Source organism: Homalodisca vitripennis, unplaced genomic scaffold (assembly GCF_021130785.1).
Source record: "Homalodisca vitripennis isolate AUS2020 unplaced genomic scaffold, UT_GWSS_2.1 ScUCBcl_1536;HRSCAF=5276, whole genome shotgun sequence".
NCBI lineage: Eukaryota > Metazoa > Arthropoda > Insecta > Hemiptera > Cicadellidae > Homalodisca > Homalodisca vitripennis.
Genome location: NW_025777674.1, coordinates 62,539 through 83,220, shown reverse-complemented (window position 1 = coordinate 83,220; position 20,682 = coordinate 62,539). Strand labels below are relative to the sequence as shown.

Genomic DNA, 20,682 nt, shown 5'->3' with positions numbered 1-20,682 from the left:
AGAGGCGTATATAGAATATTATTTTGAAGACAGTGAATTGTTTAGGAGATAATTATAAAATACCCTCCTAAACAGAGGGTTGAAATATTACCTTGGGGAAATTGATAAGCTTTAAGAACTCATAAATGTGTTCTAGGTTAAAACAAACTACTGGGGGAAGTTTTAATGTTTCTCTTTCAAAATTTTGGGAGTCATGAGCTCCTTCAGACCCATTTCTATACACCCATGCAGGATGTGGAATATTCATTTTATTTTCTGTCAAATTGGACAACGTTAAAGTTTAATTTAAGCGTTACAATTTGGAAGAAGTCGATTTTAAATTTGGAATTTTAAGCCATGAAGCACACCGAAGTTTGACTTGACTTGACAAAGTAATCAACATGAAGCAATTAGGGTGTTGATAGTCAGTCACAAATCCAGATTTCTTTTGGGGGGAGAGGTTTATTAACCAATGACGAGGGAGGCAGACATTAAAAAACTGTAATGTAACGATACATTTAACAAAAGCCCATCATAAAATACAATATTACGCTTTTAAAATGTGATTTGTATCTCATTATCAAGAAATTCCCTTATTGTACTAAACAGATTGTTAACAACCAGTTATTCTGATGCTTAAAGTTGAATAAATTTTTACTCCAGGTAGTTTCAAGTTGTTTATTAGAGAATTTCACACAGTTGACTTTCAAAGGGTGAATTACTTGTATTGGCCTATCTATGATGTGGAATATAAAGTACATCTTTGTTACACGTATTATACAAATGATCCTGAAATCCTATTGAAGATTAAACAGATGTATATGAGTTTTTATGAAATATGTATACTGAACATACTGATCACTAAGAATTGTTTAAGATCCCTCTATAAAATAAACCGTATAAATTTTGTTTTAGAACATTTAATCTGAACAGTTGATGTTGGCATTACATCATCTAATCTATTAAAAAGAAAATTAATATTTTAAATTAATAATAGGTTATTATTTAATAAAATAATTAATTAAATATAGATTTATGTAGAGATTTAAAAACTGCTACATGCTTACTACTTCAGTTCCAACAGTGAAATTTGCTTAAGTTCGGAGTTTAATTATATTGTAACATTTTCATACTGTTTTAGTGTTATATTTTTTCAGATAATACCAACAGTGCAAATTTATACTTAATATTTGGGGAAATAAACTCATACATTTTTAAATATTCAGATTCAAGCTGTAAACAACTATCTTTTTTATAAAATAGGATTAACATATATATAATCCTCAGTACACTTCATAGGTTTGATGTTATTACAAGTAGACTACTCACTCAATAATAATTTGAACTCTGTAACGTACTGAGTGGGCGATAGTAAGTGATAAGAAAAAAAGAGCTGCACTGTGACCTTGAGAGTATCAGGTCAGACTAGGTTAGGTCAGCTGAGCGTATTGCGGGCGCGGTGTGGTCGTGGTGTGTACGTCAGTCAGTGACTGGCTGCGCCGACCGGTTTCTTTTGTCTCTGAACTTTGTTCTTGTGCTCTCTCTCCTGTCACATTGAATTGAAGGTAATCATGCTTAATTCATAGTATATTTATGTAAACGTGACCGTAAACTATCTACCAAGTTAACATTTTCCGTATTCCAACACGATTAATATTGTAAATTTGTAACACATAACCTCACTTTAAAAAAAAAAATATAAATAGTATTTTCATGAAGTGAAACTTTGCTAAATATTTTTTATAAAAGGACTAGTAGTTGCTTCCTGAAACAGTTCAAATGAACGAAATTAAAAATATAAATAATTATTCCTTATAGATGTAAGTAAGTATTTGCTGAATTTAAATCTATCCTCTTGGTATATTATTACCATGGGAATCCAATAAGAGAATAATAATATTACTATTTATAAACTATAGGAGAAAATATATGCAATTAATTGCAAAATATTAATTTGTCTTCTACATTTCAAATAAAATATTTTTACTGTCTGTCTGTATGTATGTTCCCAAGAAACTTACAACATTGAAAGTAATGGCCAAACATATTTAGATTATGTTAATTATTTTTTATTCATTATTACATAATCAATCAATTACAGCATATTACAGACCAACTCATAATAAACTTTATATATTGTTACCATAGTACTATGTCCTTAACTTTTTATAGTGATAATAATTATTAATTATTGCATAGAGTCAGTGGGAACAGGTCTCATAGACTGAATGAAACCATATAACTTCAAATGGCTTGATTTATGAGATAGGGTTATAGGAATGTTTGTTTGGAAATATACAACATCTATAGCTTAGAATTTTAGAATTGTACACCCAGTAAGTTTATTAACAGATTTTTCAGTTAATTTGTTAATTAATTTTATTTTTTTGATATAATTTATATTATGTTTTTCACCAGATTTTCATATACCATCTGCTTTGTATAAAACTGATTAACTTTATTTACTTACATGTTTGTTGATAATTTGTTATATCACAGACAGAGAGCTATGTCGCCTAAAGGAAGGTAATTTGCACCTATTCACTGGACCGTGAACCTGTTCTCTTGTTTCCTGTGATACTCTGTAACCTAGAAAATCTCTTGTATTACAGAAATTGAGCCATGTCACGTAAGGGAGGCAAGCTGCGTCTTGCCACATACATGTGTCCCAGTCACCCAGTGGAGCTCTACGAGCTACTCATGAGCTACCTGGAGGAGTCTCTGGACTGTGAGGCCACGCTTATGTATGAGTCACGTGCAGGGGGAGGTCCTTTGCAGGACAGAGTAGATCCATTCACTGACAACTCCATTGATATCGGTAATTAAAGAGAATATGCAATGTTTGGAAACTATGTCATATTTTGGAATGTCTAAGTCTTACCCTTTTTTGAAACAGCCAATGAAAATGGTTTTTGTAAGCCAGATTGTCATTACTGAAGCCTCGGTTTGTGATCGAACAATTTAATTTATCTAGATTCTGGACCATTTATGTCATAAATCAACTTAACTAGTAGGATCCAGTTTTTTCCCATAAATGCATACATTTGTATAGTTATGGAATACATTTTATTATTTCTCATTCATAAGTAGAAAATAGTTTTAAGTTTTTAAACTGAAGTAAACCATTGATTATATAGTTATTAAACTTATCATTTCTATTCATTCAATAATTAACAAAATTTGTTTTGTATAAACACTGCTTTTCATAATATTTCAAGAAATATTTCTGGGATCTAGGTACACAACTCTTTGCAGGTATTTTTCTTAGTGGATGGACATATGATATGTATATAGTTATAGCAAAGTAGTGCTTTAGAAAATATAAAGCTAGCATTAAAAGCTAAATTATTAATCTTAATTGATCTATTTTTAGAAATAAGTTTAATATTGAATCTTGTCTTATAGAGAAGAAATACAGCAAGTGAATTTTTTTTTTCATTTGCTGAATAAACAAAGACTAGGACGTTCCCTCTTATTTACATATTTAAAAGTTGTAATCAAGAACCAATTTGTAGAAATTGACATAACCTTTGAATCTCTGATATACGAAATAGCTATAATATGCAAAACTCTTACCTTCACTCCTTGATACATTGTATAATATCATGAACTTCAACAGAGCTGATAAAAGCACCCTTACTTGGATGGCAAGAAAATCGTAATTGTCTTGCCAATTGAAGTAGTGACATTCGTGATAGAAAACTATCCCTGTCTGGACCGTTTTTGAATTTTCACATCAGAACTTCAGACATTGTAACCTTCAAAAAGCCTGTCATTGTTAAACACACATATAAAGATCATTAAGATCATTTTACCTTCCAGGCTAAATACAGAAAAAGTAAAAAATTATTTTTGATTACTTCACAAAGAATTACATACATATAAAATAGTAAATTTTGGCTATTCTGTTATCCAGACCAAAAACAGCTGAAGATGAAAATGTGAAAGTTTTGTAGTTTGTACAATATATGTATGACTTAAAAAAAATTATATTTTTTAATTAAATATAATTTAAGAATGTTTTTAATAACTTTTGCCTGAAGGAATGTAATTTTGTATAAATAAAAAACAACTCACTCCTTCATTCATCTTTAATGTACATAGTGTAAATAGTTTATAATCTTTATCTTTAACAGTTTTTCTTTGGACCTACCACTCCTTGTGGAATAAACAAAAATGTATTTTCTATTTTTCCTGTTTTCATAAACGGCTTATAAACAAAATAACAATAAACAAACAGGGCTCATAGCAAAATTTTCTTTTAATTTTCTTTAGATTCCACCACTTTAAAAATAATTGTTATACTTTAGTACAGCTTTGTTTAAAACCCTAAAATATTCTTTTATATCTCTAAAATATTAAGCAATCATAGAGTTGGGTTATAATAATTTTGAAAAATTTCTTAATGTTTTGTTTAAGAAACGTTATTGCATGGCTTTGTTGGGAAATTAAACCGCACAATATTATAATTTAATGTGGAAATGTTAATTAAAATATTAATGTAAACAATTATTGTAAACCTACATTTTTAGACATGTTTATAGATTTTGAGAATACACTTTGGTTTAATAAGTTGCTCAGGTTTCATTAATTAATATATATAAAGTGATAATGGGGTAATTAATTACCACTTAGAGATATTTGCTTGATAAGGTCTTCTTTGGTCCAAAGAGATGTGAAGTCATACTCAATAAAATAAATTAAATTAAGTCTTATAAAGAAAAATACAGTTTGTTCGTTAACAAAATTTTTGATTGAATAAAACAGTATATGTTAATACATGTTCTAGAGACTATGATAAGTATGCATTTTATTGTCCCATCCTACAAGGACAACAACATTATATAATAACATATCTTTATTGAATGACTCTAGTAAATTCAAATGTTAATCAGTTGTATTTAAACTTTTACTTTATTGGTATTTTAAGTGTACACTATGGTGTATCTTGTTCATCCCCAAAATCATGTTTATACTACAATGAACTTTCAGTCAAAATCACTCTATTAGACTTCTTAGTGTTTGTATTTCTATATTAGCCTTCATGACATCAAGTGCTCTTGTGAAATTGTTGGATTCCAAGAACCAGTTCATAGAACTACTCCCTGTGGCTGCCGTCTTCAAGCACCCTCAGAACAAGGACAACTCACCTGGTTACTACTCTGATGTTATCATCCACATCGATGGCAAGTGAGTTTCTAACTGCTTATGCGCTGGTTTTATAATAATTGTGCTTACAAATTTTATAGTTTTGGGCTCGCTTAATATACACACAGTATGAATGAGAGCTACTCTAGGTAGTTACAGCTATCCCTGAGCAAAAAGTTTTACTTATTATTTTTATATTATTTGTTATGAGAATTTAGATATTTTTGTAGTGAAAATTATGTTTACTTTGTACAACATAATGTAAATAGTAGACATGTTTACCTTATATGCAATGCTAATGTTTACATTTCATTTCTGAAAGCCTGAAGCAAAATTGAGTTTTTATGGAAAATCAATACTGAATATAAAAATTATTAGCTTAGCTTTAGCAAAGCTATTACTCAAGAGGTTGGAAAAGATTTGGTTTCTGTCTGTCTGTTTGTCTATTTTTCTGGCTGTTTGCATGATATCTCGAAAATGAACTGGCTTGTAGACTTCAAATTTAGCATCAAGCTTCATTTCAATATGAGCGTAAACAAATTTTGTACAATTTTCTTACGGCTGAGAATGATGGCAATGAGAAAATAGGAGACTAAATGTAATTTGGTTACAAATACATTTGTAAACAAATTAAGTACAGTCATATGAAATTTGAACATGTGTCATTTTTATTCACAGAGTAAAATGAAAAATAAAAAAATGGAAAGTCAATGTTAAAAATCAGTGATAAGATTTGATTTCAGCATTGATTAGCTTACTGGTAATAGTAAGCTATTTTTCTGTGTGCATGGTGATCGGATGTCACCTTTGGGGGACAGCCCGATGGGGATATGATGAAAATCTTATAGTACCCTCTCTAGCTCATTGGACCTTTTATTATTTGAACATTGCTATGAAACCTAATTTAATGAGCAATATTTTTAATATATCGTGGCAAGATATCCTGAGAACAATTTCACCCACTGAATTTAAAATTTGCATGTAATTTCACTTCTAGATAGACAAGAATGTATTCTACAATAGCTTTCGTCCAACCATGGAATTGGTGTGTGTAATTTTTGTCAATTTCTGTTCTGTACGATTGTATGTCTGTCCATCTGCCCAGAGGATATCTCAAATGAAATGAGTTATAGATTTGAAATTTTGCATGCAACTTTAGCAAAACCTGTTATGTATATGTTGTACTCCTGCTTTAAAAACAATTAGTATTAACAGATAATCATATTTTTAACAATTGATCAGCAGTGAGACACTAATACATATATTTCTAAAGTGAGCCTCTAATGTATGGGCAACAGCAGACTAACGTTCTCTTTTAAAACTTTCATGAAAAACTTAAAGAGATAGTCTTTTGCACATTAAATAGCTCTGAAAAGGTGTCACATCTATTTTTTACCCATATGAACACATATTTTTCCATGAATACATGTTCTGCAGGAAATAAAATCAAGCTGACTTACGTGTGTCACAACACTCCGATATGATTTGTTTATTTTAACCTAGTTTGTAATTATGTGTTAGGTTAGTTATTTAAGAGATCAGGTTGCAGATCTCGAAACGTAGTGTTACTGATTTTTTTGTATCACTGAGCGATGGCAAATGTGCGGAAAACCCCTGTTTCCTTCACAATCATTTCATTGTCAAAAACAAATTTCAAACAAAGTAATAAAATTACACTTTCGTATTAAAAATATTGTTATAAATTTTATATTCACATTCTAAAACTGTGATACGTATTTAAAAATTATTATGTTCTACGTTTTACTAAGTTGTTTTGTATAAATTGTCAGGTATAGATAAAAAAAACTGTTCAGAAAAACTTTTTTATGTATAACATAAAGTGCTGTATCAAAAATATGGGTTTCCGTAGTGAACACCCTAAGTGAACCCAATAAAATTGAATGGATCGAACATTTTAAGCAATTCACATTTTAATCTAACTTTTTTCTTTATGAGTTCGTTCCTGAAGAAATATTTCATTTTTGCAGAACTTTTAACCCATCTTGTATGTAAATACTCTGTTCTAAGGGACTATAAGATAAGTATTAATAGTACAAAGCTGGTAGTAATCCCATACAAATGTCTTGCAAACGCTGTCCAGTAATTAATGTGTAGTAATGTGATTTTTTAATTTGGTGTAATTAACCTGTCAAATTAATAAGTAGTACAACTACACAGATTAATCAAATAAAACATGACGTTTTCATCCTTATAAAAGAAATACGCAAATTTCTGAATAGTTTAATATGTTTTAAACTCGCAAAAATTACTTTGTCAAATCGTCAAAGCTAGATTCAAAACCTTAGCAAGCTCAGGTACATCCATTGGAGTGAATATGTACTCAATAAAGTAATTAAACAACTACTAAAATAAAACAATAGTTTTACTTAACACGTTCGCTACCGAAATGTAAAAACTTTTTCGTTAATATGGACCGGCTGGCACACATATGTGCCGGCTAGTTGATTCTCATAGACCGATGGCACATATTTGTGCCGCTTGGTACAGTTCCAGTGGACCGACGGCACATATTTGTGCCAGTGTAGTCTTATTAAATAAAGGGCTGTGGTAACGATCGGTCTATTCTTTCGTCTTCATTCTTTCATATCGGTCTACAGGGATGTCTGGCACATATTTGTGCCGCTTGGTCTCTCGGTATGTTCACAATTTCTTCCTTGGTGCAGTTCAAGGTCTCAGGTCAAAAAAGCCATGACCCAGTCAAATTGAACAAGAGGCTATGGTGTCATGTTTGTAGTAGAATAAGATAGAAGAAGCGGAAAACAACTTTCTTCACATGTTCCAGCTGCACAGATGAAAAGGGCAATAAATTCGGACTTTGCATGCCAGAGTGTTTCAGTGAATGGCACAAGTGAAAAACTAAAACAAAAAGTGTGTTACCTAAGACATTTTTATTTCCTAACTGTTTTATGTCAAAGATAAAAATGTAGCTCACCTAAATGAAGTTTATAAATAAGAGACATTTGTGTGTGTGTGTGTTTTTTTATAACATATTCTGCTATTTCCAAAGTGTTTATCCAAAGATCTTGTTTTAGTTTGTACAATACACATAACTACCATGTCAACACTCGTTTTTTATTATTTTCCCAATGTGTCCTAACACAGTTATGGCAGTTTTTACTTGATTTTCAACTAGAAAATGATTATATTTGAGGTCAAGCCTAAGCCTAATTTTTTGCTACTGACCGACCGGCACATATATGTGCCACTAGCCAAAATGTATACAACGTAAAAAAAAAGGATGTGGAATCAAATTAAACGTTTGCCTAAGGCTACAAAATGATATATAAATTGATTTGAACAAAGTTGTACTCTTGGGCTACGGTAATGACCACACTACTTTGAGCTGGTCTGTGAGAAGTGCCCAACTCATACAATGGTGGTCTATTTTAATGGACCTACCGGCACATATATGTGCCGGTTGGTAGCGAACGTGTTAATTAAAAATAAAATTTTAAACTACAATTAACAATTTGTCTCCACTTCACTTTCCTTTTAGGATATAAGCACAAAGTTTTACATCTGCAAGCAAGTGTTTTGTTGATTATAAGTTACTCCGTATTAGGCCAACAACAATGTATATTACACAGTAGTATCAGTCTGATTTGTTCCTGACACTACCTCTTGTATCCAGAGGGCTCAATTATATCGGCTACCTATGTCATATATGATCTTATCATAAGTTTTGTTTAAGAAGGTTAGCTCGAGCTGAGATTTTTCTAATAAATTACGTTATATATGTTGGCTGTTTGCAGAAAGCATGTGAAAGAGTTTCTGGACCTGCGAGGTTGTCGGTGGGCCTACTCAGACGATGAATCCCTCAGTGGCTCAACCATAGTGTTGAAAACTTTACGACAGTTGGGTGAAAATGCTACTTTCTTCGGAAACGCCATAAGTATGATATACTCGTATTTTATGTTTGCTCTAGTAGACTAATGCGGCTTCTTATGATTAGTTTTCTTTAATTTACAGCTTCCGTAACGTTTTTTATATAGACTGAGCGTTACCAAAGCCTGTAACTAGTTGGCCTGGAAACACGTCATTTCTGCCACATGATATTTCAAGAACGAACTGATTTCTAGATTTGAAATTTTGCATAATGCTTCGTTTCTGTATAAGCGACACTGAGTTAGATGGTGGTACATGTCACTCCTTGGGATTTGATTGATCATTAGCAAACATTCTTATATTGGTCTTATAGGTAACCTTGATGACAAAGAAAAATTCACACAATAAATAAATTTGTAAATAAACTGAGTACAACCATATGATATTATTAACTAATATTCCGTACCGCTTAAACTTTGTGCCAGTTGGTCACTGCCAACATTATAAGAAATAATTTATTCTCTTTCACTAATCAATCCTTGTAAGATAGAAATTGAAAAAGGTTAGTACGTTCCTTCATAACTCCAATAATACTTGATTTTAATGTTTACATTTTGTTATTTTATATTATTTCTACGTTTTTCAAGTTAGTTTAGCATAGATGGTAGAATAAATTATGTATTTTCTTTATCTCCTTTTTACCCATACAATATTTGTAGTGTTTCAGGTACACTTTTAAAATTACAATGCACTGCGATAGAGTGCATGTAAATGTACTATACTGTTATAAAGAAATTGTTAACGCATAAGGTAGAAGTAAGTGAAAATGAGGTAAATAAATGTTTTGATGTTTGTTATGTCCAGATCTGAAATTTTACAAAGTATTGTATTGATTGTTAATATTTCTTTTTTATGTGGAAAAGTAATAATTTTACTTAAACAAATCAACTTATAAAATTGTAATGCATAACATCATTATACAAAAATTAATTAATTTATGCCTAAATAGTGATACTTTTTAATTGAGAGAATAATATTTAAAATACTTTGGTTACATGTAAAAATTAATACAACTGTTTCCCAGGCCATCAGAAAACCTGTAAACAATATCTCATTTTCTTTTCATTTCGTTTCTTAACTATACATTTATATTAAACTCCTACGAAAGTTTAAGTTCAACATATACAAAATATTACAGGTTCAACTGAACAGCGACATAAAATGGTTTATGTTTAGGGTGGTCCACAAATCAGTAATGTTAGTCAGTATAAGAGGAGACACAGTTGTATCAAGTCTTGACAGAGTTTCGTACTTTTTCCGGGAAAAAATTCATTTAAACACGTTCACAACGATGGCTTATTTCCGGCCTTTTTTTATTTGCAGTTAAATTTTTCAATAATAATGTCAAAAAGCCATAATCTTTTTTTACATCCAACATCTAAGTATTATGAGCAAATTATGTAGGCTTCACAATTTTGCACAAAAAAGTATTTCAATATGTTTTTTTAATGTTTTTTTGTGTACCCAAAGGATGACCTAAAAAATTAATTTACCTTAAAAATTAAGCAATCGTGCGCCCAACAGAGTACCCGATAGTCTTAGGTATTTATTTAAGTGCAAGATCAAATTTAACAAACCATCAAGACAGGGAAACAATAAAAATGCAATAAGGATATGCTTAGCAATGTGTACCCCATCATAAAGCTCAACGTGCTTTACGAAAGCCCGTTGTGTAACCCGATGGAATACACGTCGTTGTGAACGTGTTAATATAATATGATTGGACATAGAGAATGTGAAATTAAAATATTGCATTATTTATCAATTTACTTGGCACGATAAACTCTTCTAAAGACAATATTTGAATTGGGACATCTAACTAACAACTGTGAATGATTAAATCCATGTAATTGCTTTTTATATTAATTCTCTGTTTCTTATGACGTATTATCCATAGATTACAATAAGACCAATAGATAGGACATCGGGTGCTCGCAGGTGAAGCCACTGTGGAGCGGCTAATACTCAACAATATGGGGGTGCGGGCGTGAGTCACCCTACTGAGGAGCGTCGCCTTGCACCCCCGCTCTTCACTTCGCCCTTGTTGAGCTTACTGTAGTGACCTGCTATACACTCCGCTTACTGACCATTTTGTACTTCTTATAAAGGCAATAGCTAAGAAATATTTTAAGCTGAGACTACACCATTTTTCAAAGAAATTCAATGAATCAATACACAAAACCAAACTTAGAAATTACCTCTTGAAAACAGTAACGTTCATGGGGCAATAATTGGTTCATTGAATTTTAAAACTGTTCAAGTTTTTAAATTGTATTGTAGTTTTTGTCTTTTGTTTTGTTTGTCATCATGGTTGGAAATGGTCACCTAAAAACAAATCTATTTCTATATTTTCTTTCTTTTTAGCGCAATTTTAATTGAAAAAGGTCAATAAACTAACATTTATAATATATGACTTAAAACTTCCTCCTCTTCTCAACTGAGTATTTACAGATTAGTTACAATTAACTGAGTTGTAAAGTTGAAACTATATTTTATTGTACATTTAAGTAATTTTCCATACTTTATTATAATTAATCTATAAATCTTACTAATTGTATAATATATGTTTACAGACTTAACAAAATATTTTATTAAATCTTTATACACTTTGTTATAATATGTAAACATAAACTTTAGATATTGTGTTTTGGGATATTTTGAGGTGAAGGATTATAAGGTTTAAAGTCATGTTTCCCTCATCTAATAATTTACCCGCATATACAAACTTTGCTCACATTATAGTATATATACAAAAAATAAATAGCAAATAAACTTTTAGTTGTACTTGTTTAGAGTATTGACTCAGATTGAATTCCTTCATCAATTACATAACTTATGTGATTTTATTTGAAGTAATTACTGTAAACAAGTACAAATCAAGCGTGTTCTACTCACTTTTTATAATATGCTATAATGTACGATACGAGGAAACAGATGGCCCGGCACGGACCGCACAGAGCTTTGAGCTCCAAGCGGTCGCGGCACTCGTAAACTAACGTCTCAAAAACAATAACCATAAGGTTTCTGGCCAAACCATAAGAGCTAATTAAAAAAGAAAATATGTTCTGAAAACTTCAACTATTCAACAACATTTTCCACCGTTTTTAAACTTGCCTGACCAAAAAAACGGCTTAAGTAGCAGCCGACTAACTTTTTTATGTCAAGTTTTAAAATGTAAACATAATTCTCGACTTTATTTAATTATTTAAATTGCAAAACTAAATTTTTTGAACATTTGAAAAATACCACAGGCATCCATAGTTTATTGACTTCACTCATACAAAGTTTCAAAGTATTTTCTTTATTCTAAGTAGGGTAGATCACGAGTTGATTGAAACAGGAGAACTGAATTTGTACACTAATCGGAGCGTAGTTTTGAGTTTCTATCCCACGAAAACATGGCGGACCTGGCTTCACCTGCCCCAATGTTGGCAAGATAGGCATAGCCCATCTATTTGGTCTTATTGTAATCTATGGTATTATCCCACGTAGTAAATAATGTGCTTGTTGAAATTGTCACTATTATCATAACAATACAATGAATAATTAGACAATCCATGTAATGCATTATGTTTTAGTATTTCGATATCTATTTTAAAAATGGTGAAATATTATAGAGTAGTTTATGTTATAGATCCCTGTATAAGTTGTATTGTGTCTAGTCAAAGGTGTCAACCAATGAAATTCACTAGATTACTAAACAATTTGGGGTTAGAACATCCGTTTTAACTCAAGTGTATGGTTTGATTACAAAGCTTATGATTCTGCTGTATTGGAAGCCCTCTTGATTTTATTTATATAACAATGTTATACTTCAAATACTTTCACTACTTTATTTTTAGTAGTAAAATTATGTGAGATATCTCATTTTAAAGATATAATTAGCAAACATCCATATGCACTTTAGTTTTTGCAATATTTGTATTGCGTACTCAGGACACATTTCAAACTTTTTACACTTTATCTGAGCAACTAAGCAACTTCAAAACTAAGGAATAAAAACATTATATTTTTACATGTATTTTATATCAATTCACATTTAAAATAATCATACTTTCTGTTAATAATGTTATATAGCGCACAAACACAGCTTATCAATATTAGTAACAATGACAAAAGTTTACGATCGAGCTGGCCGGTCTTCAATGAAATCATAGCCAAGATGCTTTGTTGTCTGTTTGCTGTTTTGGCAAGTGCTCTGTTAGAATTTTGTAGTTATGTTTATGTTTGTTTATAATATGATATAACCAAACTGTGTGTGTAATTTTAGGCCTGTAGTTAAGTGAATGGCTCGGTCCTTTTGGATAACACCTTCAAAAATACTCTTGGCATTGTTGACTAACATTCCAAAAATAAATGTGGCACTGAAAGGGTTAAAAAGGCACATCTTCAATAATTATATAGTTAATTGTAATGTTGTAAAAGTGTTTAATGTTTACAGTGTCCTCTTGACTATAACTTTTATGAAACGGTCCTTTTTCTGAAACCCTTACATTGGGTACATGATAAGAAGTTTCCCATCTAATCTTTATGCCTCATTCACATCAACATCAACCGTTATTCCTCTTTTCTGTGTATTTCTGAAGCTAGACACTAGGTGTTCGATTATCTTTTTCCTAACATTTGTTGACGAAACTCATTTTTCAGGCTTCTGTATCCTAGAGGGTAGTAAGAACAATAATGTCCCTCTTCTCTTTATACTGAACAACAAAAATCTTGTCATCTTTTCTGTACCTGTTCACTAATTCTTTGATGAGCTTCCTTTAAAATCAAAGGTACTCCTCTTTGGCTTTTCAAGACATTATCAGTACTGTGCATTTTCAGTCATGGACTGCTTCAGCCAATTCTTTACTTGTGTACATTCTGTCAGTGGAAACATGTATACTTTAAATATTACCATAATGTTGATGAAGCCTGTCATCTAAGGTTAGAACTATGCGACTACTTACTAATAGATCTGATCTTACAAGAGTGGACATTATAATGTCCATTATAACCCAATTTTTTTCAGGTTTATTTTAGTTATATACCATATGAAGTGAAGTGCCTGATGATGGAATCTTCGATTCAGAAAGGCCTTGCACAAAATAAAAAGTGATATTGGAAAATGTTGTATTCCTTTATATTAATGATACTACAATAAACCGTTTTACCAATGCTCCAAGATTCTACATTCTACATATACCATATGACTCTTTCCTTAAATCCAACTGTACTTTTTATGTTGGATGGACAGTAATACTAGCTAAATTTATTGTCTACATAGGTAACAATACTTTTAACTTTAGCAGAACAGGGTATGACTACAAGTAACATCCTGTCTGTAGTAAGAATTAACACTTTCACTATCAATGGTTACAAGAGCGTTGTGTGGTAGGTGTACTAACATTAGACTATGTCCACTTAGTAGTCAGATCGTTAATGAAGGAACCAAAATATTTGCAAAAATCTTTCTCTTGAAAAATATTTTTAATATTTTTGAAAGTGGGTATTTCACAAACAGTCATTTAAAAATAGTCCTTAATATCTGCTTTTTCATCAACTCCTATATGAGTTATTATATCAATAAAAGCTTTAAACTCGGGTCCTCATACAGCATACATACAGGTCCTCTTTGTTTTCCACATGTATTTATTCTGTGTATTTTTTTTTGTTTTATCTTAAGTAAATGCATTTGTTCTTAAATAGTTTTAATAAGTTGGTCAGTGAGTAAAAGAGTAAAAAATATACTCTAAGTCAAATGCTGAAGGGGGTTTAAATCCGCCAATATTTAAATTTATTAAAATGTACGTCATCCTGATTCCAAGGTCTCATATGATTTCTATAGAATGGTTGGTGATGTCTGTTGACTTCTTTGCTGTGTTTGCCTCAGCCTCAACAAGGTGTTGGAATAAATTCTCAGAGTCCTTATCTTCTTCTGTTTCCACTTCAAAATGTCCCATCTTCTGAATAATCAATGTCCTTGATCACTTAGTAGTTCACCTTCATCATTCAGTCCTGAATGTCTTTGTTATCTTCATCACTGTAATCCGCCATATGTGACGATTCACCATAATGTCATCAAAATACAGATTTATATCAATTTTTGGATTTTTGCATTACATATAAATGCACTAATAATGAAATTAAATTATATTTTATACACTATTGCAACTACAATGGCATTGAAATTCGGGCAATGAAATAACAAATATAATGATTACTGTGATATTAGATACTTGTTGTAAAATATAGATTTATTTATAAATATAGACCAAGGGCATGGTCTTTAATTATCGACCTAACAAAAGAACAGCCATGTCACCCATAGTGGCCTGGCGAGCTAAGAAAACAATTACATAAGTTTAATTCTGAGTACAGAATTAAAAGATTAAAGTACAATGCATTCACTGTGTATTCATTATTGTACCAATATTTGGTATTGTAAGAGGAATAATCGGGAACTTGAAGATAAATTTGTCCTACATGGTTCTTCAGTCTCCATTTCCCCATCCCAGAAGCTTATCTGGAGGAATGCATATTGAGTCCATGACACAACTCTTATCAGGTCTAGGATCAAAGTTACTCATGACACAATATGAATAATCCTTGGTAGTGATACATATTTTCATAATTATCCGTTTTTGACATTAACCCCCCATCATATCATCATCTTCCTCAGAGTTCTATTGAGTTCTTGAACATATGATGGCCGTATTGTAGTAAACAGTTGAGGAGCTGATCAAGCTTTGTATAATGTATAATACGATGAAGTGATCTTTAATTTAAACAGAAGCATTTATGAGTTATTGTGTGTTCAGAGTCTGGATCTCACCTGGCCTCAGTCCAAATGGTGCTTCAGAAGCAGGCTGAAGCAGCGGCTGTGGACTCCAACACTCTAGCTTACAACAAGGTTCACCTACAAGACAGGGGCAAGGATCTCTTTGTACTGGAGAGCTTAGGTCCTCTGCCTCCCTACCCTATTGTAGTCAACTCGAGACTTCCAGGTAGATACTATTCTCTTGTGATATTCTTAGAGATTACACTAGATAGCACTCTTAACTGAGTGTCACATTTGAAAGACTTAAGAGCAAAATGTTTATCGCGAATTGACTTGTTGAGAGCTATAACAGTAACTAGGTGGGGCGCAGATAGGATGTGTATGCTTCGCTTTTATAAAGCATTTGTTCATTTGTGTCTTGATTACGGAAAAATGCTTGATATACATCACTCTGCTATTAGACTGGCTACCAGTGCTTTCCGCTTCAACCTTGTGGTTAGTTTGATGGCTGAGTACAGAGAACCGCCCTCTGTCATAACCACGATTCATTGAGGACGAACTTCTGGTTTACCCTAAAGTCTAGACCGTGCAGCATGCTTATGAGCTAATGTTTCAATCATACTAAAAGATAAATATGTTTTAAGAATGAATGCTCCTGCCCCCTTTCGTATTAGAGCATAAGCAATGTTAACGTAACTTGGAATTCAAGACCTCACAGTACAGTAAAGTTACAACATTGATAAACCCTCATGGTCTATTGAAAGTACAAACATTGAAACATCATTACAGAAATTTAATAAACTAAATATGTCAGGAAGGGTCCTAAGTAGTATGTTCTGTGAAGAGTTGGATAAATGGAGACCCTGTGATACACAGACGAGTCAAAAAGCGAGTTTGGTACCTGATGTGCCTTGTGACCCCGGCACTGAATACAAGTTTCATCTCCCCCCCCCCCCACCAAACTATCATCAGTGTAAACCTCTAAATAATTAATAAACAACTAAATATACACATGTGGACCACTTAACCCTCTAACTGGCAAAAATCAGTTAGGCCACTCGCGTACTGGCACTGTCATATATATACGGCAGTAAGCAGACGTTTCAGAAATCTGTTATTATTTGCGTACTTGGGATGTTTGGGTTAAAAATCGAATATCAATCGATGGAATAATCAATGCAATTGATGCAGAATAATCGAGCTATCAATTAAGGTATATTATTACTCAATAAATAAAACTTTATTCCTCTTTGTATGGTTAGAAGAAACATCTTGTGCATGCAACTATTTTGACTGTGACCAGTTGACCGGACCAACTATCTTATAGTTACGTCTGTTGTCTGTTGTTTTGGTGTCTGACTAATTGATTTATTTTTAGTTTATATTTTGTTTTGGTTATTATTAATATGGCTGATGAAGTCACATTTAGTTTTAGGAACAAATCTAGTGATTTGAGAGAACTTAGCTGAATTGGAACCAACATCCTTACCAGGCTTGTTCTAGTTACATTTTTTGTGAATAAAAAAACTATAGCAACAATAATAATACTAATATTCCTTTAGTTTTCCTGAAAACGCTGATACATAATAAGTCATATGTAGGTTGATTTTCAGTGTTGTAAAATAATTGTACAAACTTCTGAAAATACAATGTTAGTGGATTGTTCTGAAGTTCAAAAATTGCTAAAAAATGAAACATTTTAAGTAAAAGAGCTACAACTATATATTTTTAATAATTATAAAATTGAGTTTCTTTTGTATCATTTGGAATTAATATAAACCTTTCACGCATACATGATGACATAGTCCAAAGTTATAAACAATTCTTATCAAGAATATTCAAACACTGAAATATTTTTGAAAGTAAGGAAATTTTAATGAAGATAATTTATTATTATTATTTAATTTGGAATATTCTTAAAACAATTATATATAATAAGCCATATAAGTTGAATTTCCAGTGTTGTAAAGGCATTAAATAAATGTCTGAAAATACATTCTTAGTGAATTTTCCGCCAAAGTTAAAAAATTGCTATAAAAGTAAACATTAAGTAAAGTAACTAAAACTATTCAGTATATATTTTGGGTAAGTATAAAATCGTGCTTCTTTTGTATATTTTGGATTTTGTATAAATTTTTCCTGTACATATATGATAATATAGTGCAAAGTTATAAAGTATTTTACAAAATTCATATCTAGCGCATTCAAAAAAATAAATCTTTTTTAGAAATAAGAAAATATTAATGAATATAATTTATTATTATTATTTAGAACATTCTGAAAACAATGATATACAATAAGTTGTATTTTTTCTATTATTTCACTAAAGAAAAACTCAATTATCCAATAATTTGTGTATTTTATCACGAGGCCTTTCGACATGGAAGATGCCATCATCAGGTGTGAATAAACAATTGAAAATAAATATCAGCTGAGTCAAACTTAATACAAAATTTATATGGTTAAAAGTAAAATAAAATAAATATTAGTATATGTATATATATAAAAGTTATGGTCAAAAAAAATTTAGTTATATTTTTTGTATATCTGAAGAATCTTAAGAGGTATATAATAGTTTAATGTAATTCATACAAACCGCAAAAAATAGGGTGCCAGTACAGGAGCAGACACTGCCAGTTCGGGGGATGTTAAATTTATATGACACAGTTGAATTTTAATTAGGATTATGTATTTAATATTTTAATTTTTTCAATTAGGTTTGTCTTACTTTTCAAATTGTTATTTCAAATGTAAGTAGGATCTTTATTATAATTTAAATACGTATATATGTAATTCTTCTTTTGTGTTTAATTTTTCTCCTTTACTTTTGATATCTAAAATTTCCATGTTATTTTTCAATATTTTTGTAGATATGGTCAGTTTCTAACACATTTTCAGCTAAATTTAATTTTATTGTAGACATGTTATTTGTTTCCAAAGCTTGTATATGTTCCTTAAAACTTTTATTAAAATTTTTTCCAGTTTGTCTAATATAATAGCTTTCTCAGTCACTACAGTTAACTTTGCAACTTAGTAATAATAGATATGGTTTAAATGTATTTTCTTTAAACTATAACACATTAAACATACTTTGTCTTAATCAAGAAACAAATAATTAAGAACTATGTTTTTCTGTTGTGTTGCAATGATGTAAAAGTACTTTAGTTAAGAGTTATAAAAGTAAACTTACCCTTTTGTATTATGTTGCAGGTGAACTAAAAAATAAACTTTCAACAGCTCTTTTAAAGCTCACTGACACAAGACTCTGGGGTGAGAGAATATCGAAATTTGGCATCACTGGCTTCAAAAAAAATAATATCGATGAATATGAACAAGTAAGAGACTTAAAAGAGGCTGTTCAAAATGTTGGACTCGGAATTCGTTATTACTGAAGTAATAATATTGGAAAAAGATAACATCACACATCAGTTGATGTTAAAAAAGACAATCAGTTGTGTATATGTTTCTTTTATATAATGTAGTTCTGGTCAGATATGTGTACGGTGTCTTTATTTGTTATTCAATAAATATTATTTTGATATATATGCTTTATAGTGTTTTTAAGAAATCCAATACATACCTTGCTTTGAACAGTTGAAGTTCAGAGTGGAAAAAAATGGAAGGACAATTTTTGCTGTTTTTTAATTGAGGTAGCCAGCTAGCTTATTGTTTACATACCGCCTCTGAGCAGAACTAGAAGGTTGGCATTTTCATTCCCTTTAGAAAATTCTACTAAGAATTCCTCAGTACAAGAAAGGAATATCTGCTGACGTTTCCATTTACTACTTAGGCTAGTGACACATTACACAATTTGTTGCTGTGACTGAGTTATGAGGCGACTAAATGTTGCTTTAGAGATGTCACATCTGACCATATGATTTCACAAACCCATGCTTTTCTGCTCTGTACACATCTGCATCAGTAGGAAAGATATCTTCCTTCAGTGATCCAGATTTGCTGTGAAATCTTACTTAAAAAGTCGAAAACAGAGCCGGCGGATTGTAAAGTCCTCTTGGACTTTGATTTATTTCATTTGATGGGAGATTTTTCTATCGAAAGATAACTTAACACACCCGAACCTTTTTAGACTTTTCAATATTTTTATTCATTATTTAGAATTAATCTTAAAATATTTTGTCGTTTACCGTTTGAATACTCAAAATGTATAATATACTTTGCCAACAACACTAAAAAGCATTTGGATACATACAAGTATTAATCATAACTTTAAAATGAGACTCCCATAACTCTAAGACAAAAAATGTGGCCTTAACATTTGACACACTGTTCTTATGGGATAAAACTTAGTCATTCCAGTCATTCTACAGCTGGGTCTTAGGGCACACAGCATTAAATTAATTAATAGACATTGCAACTTTTAAGTAATAATCCTAATATTCTAGTTTTACTTTTGATAAATTAGGATCAATTTGTTGTGACATAAAAGCTAAATGTGACACCTTCCATAAATCACGGTGAGCATATGTGTTGCCGCAACTGCTAGATACTCCTAGACACATTCGAATTGGTGACTGACTCCATTTACAGCAAATGGTGAGCACCTTAAAAATGAGTCGCCACATTCTGAATACAGTGATAAATATGTGTAAAGTGTCACTAGCCTTAGTGTTTCAGTGGGCTAAAAGTTAGGTTGCATTAATTACAGCTAAAGGGCTCATCTTTTTCCATATTTGAGATATAACAGTGTTATATAAACCGCTATCAAAACCATCGTAATAATTTCTTATGTATGAAGTGTCCATGAAGACATCATAAGGTTTAAAAAGTATAGATGTGTACTATTTGTTAATTGTGTCTTGCATTGGAGACTGTATAGTAAAATTTCCTATAAAAATAGAGAAATCTAATTACTGCAATACAATTAATTC

The 20,682-nt window shown here is 31.1% G+C and overlaps 1 protein-coding gene across 1 annotated transcript; it reads left to right on the top strand.

The window, feature by feature from the left end:
- Positions 1-1,407: 1,407 nt before the first annotated feature.
- Positions 1,408-19,336, top strand: LOC124371520. Its single transcript, XM_046829872.1, has 6 exons — positions 1,408-1,544; positions 2,592-2,797; positions 5,019-5,169; positions 8,901-9,040; positions 15,834-16,019; positions 19,004-19,336. The coding sequence occupies exons 2-6, from the start codon at positions 2,602-2,604 to the stop codon at positions 19,183-19,185; spliced, it is 855 nt and encodes a 284-aa protein (XP_046685828.1). The 5' UTR covers positions 1,408-1,544; positions 2,592-2,601; the 3' UTR covers positions 19,186-19,336.
- The last annotated feature ends 1,346 nt before the right edge of the window (positions 19,337-20,682 follow it).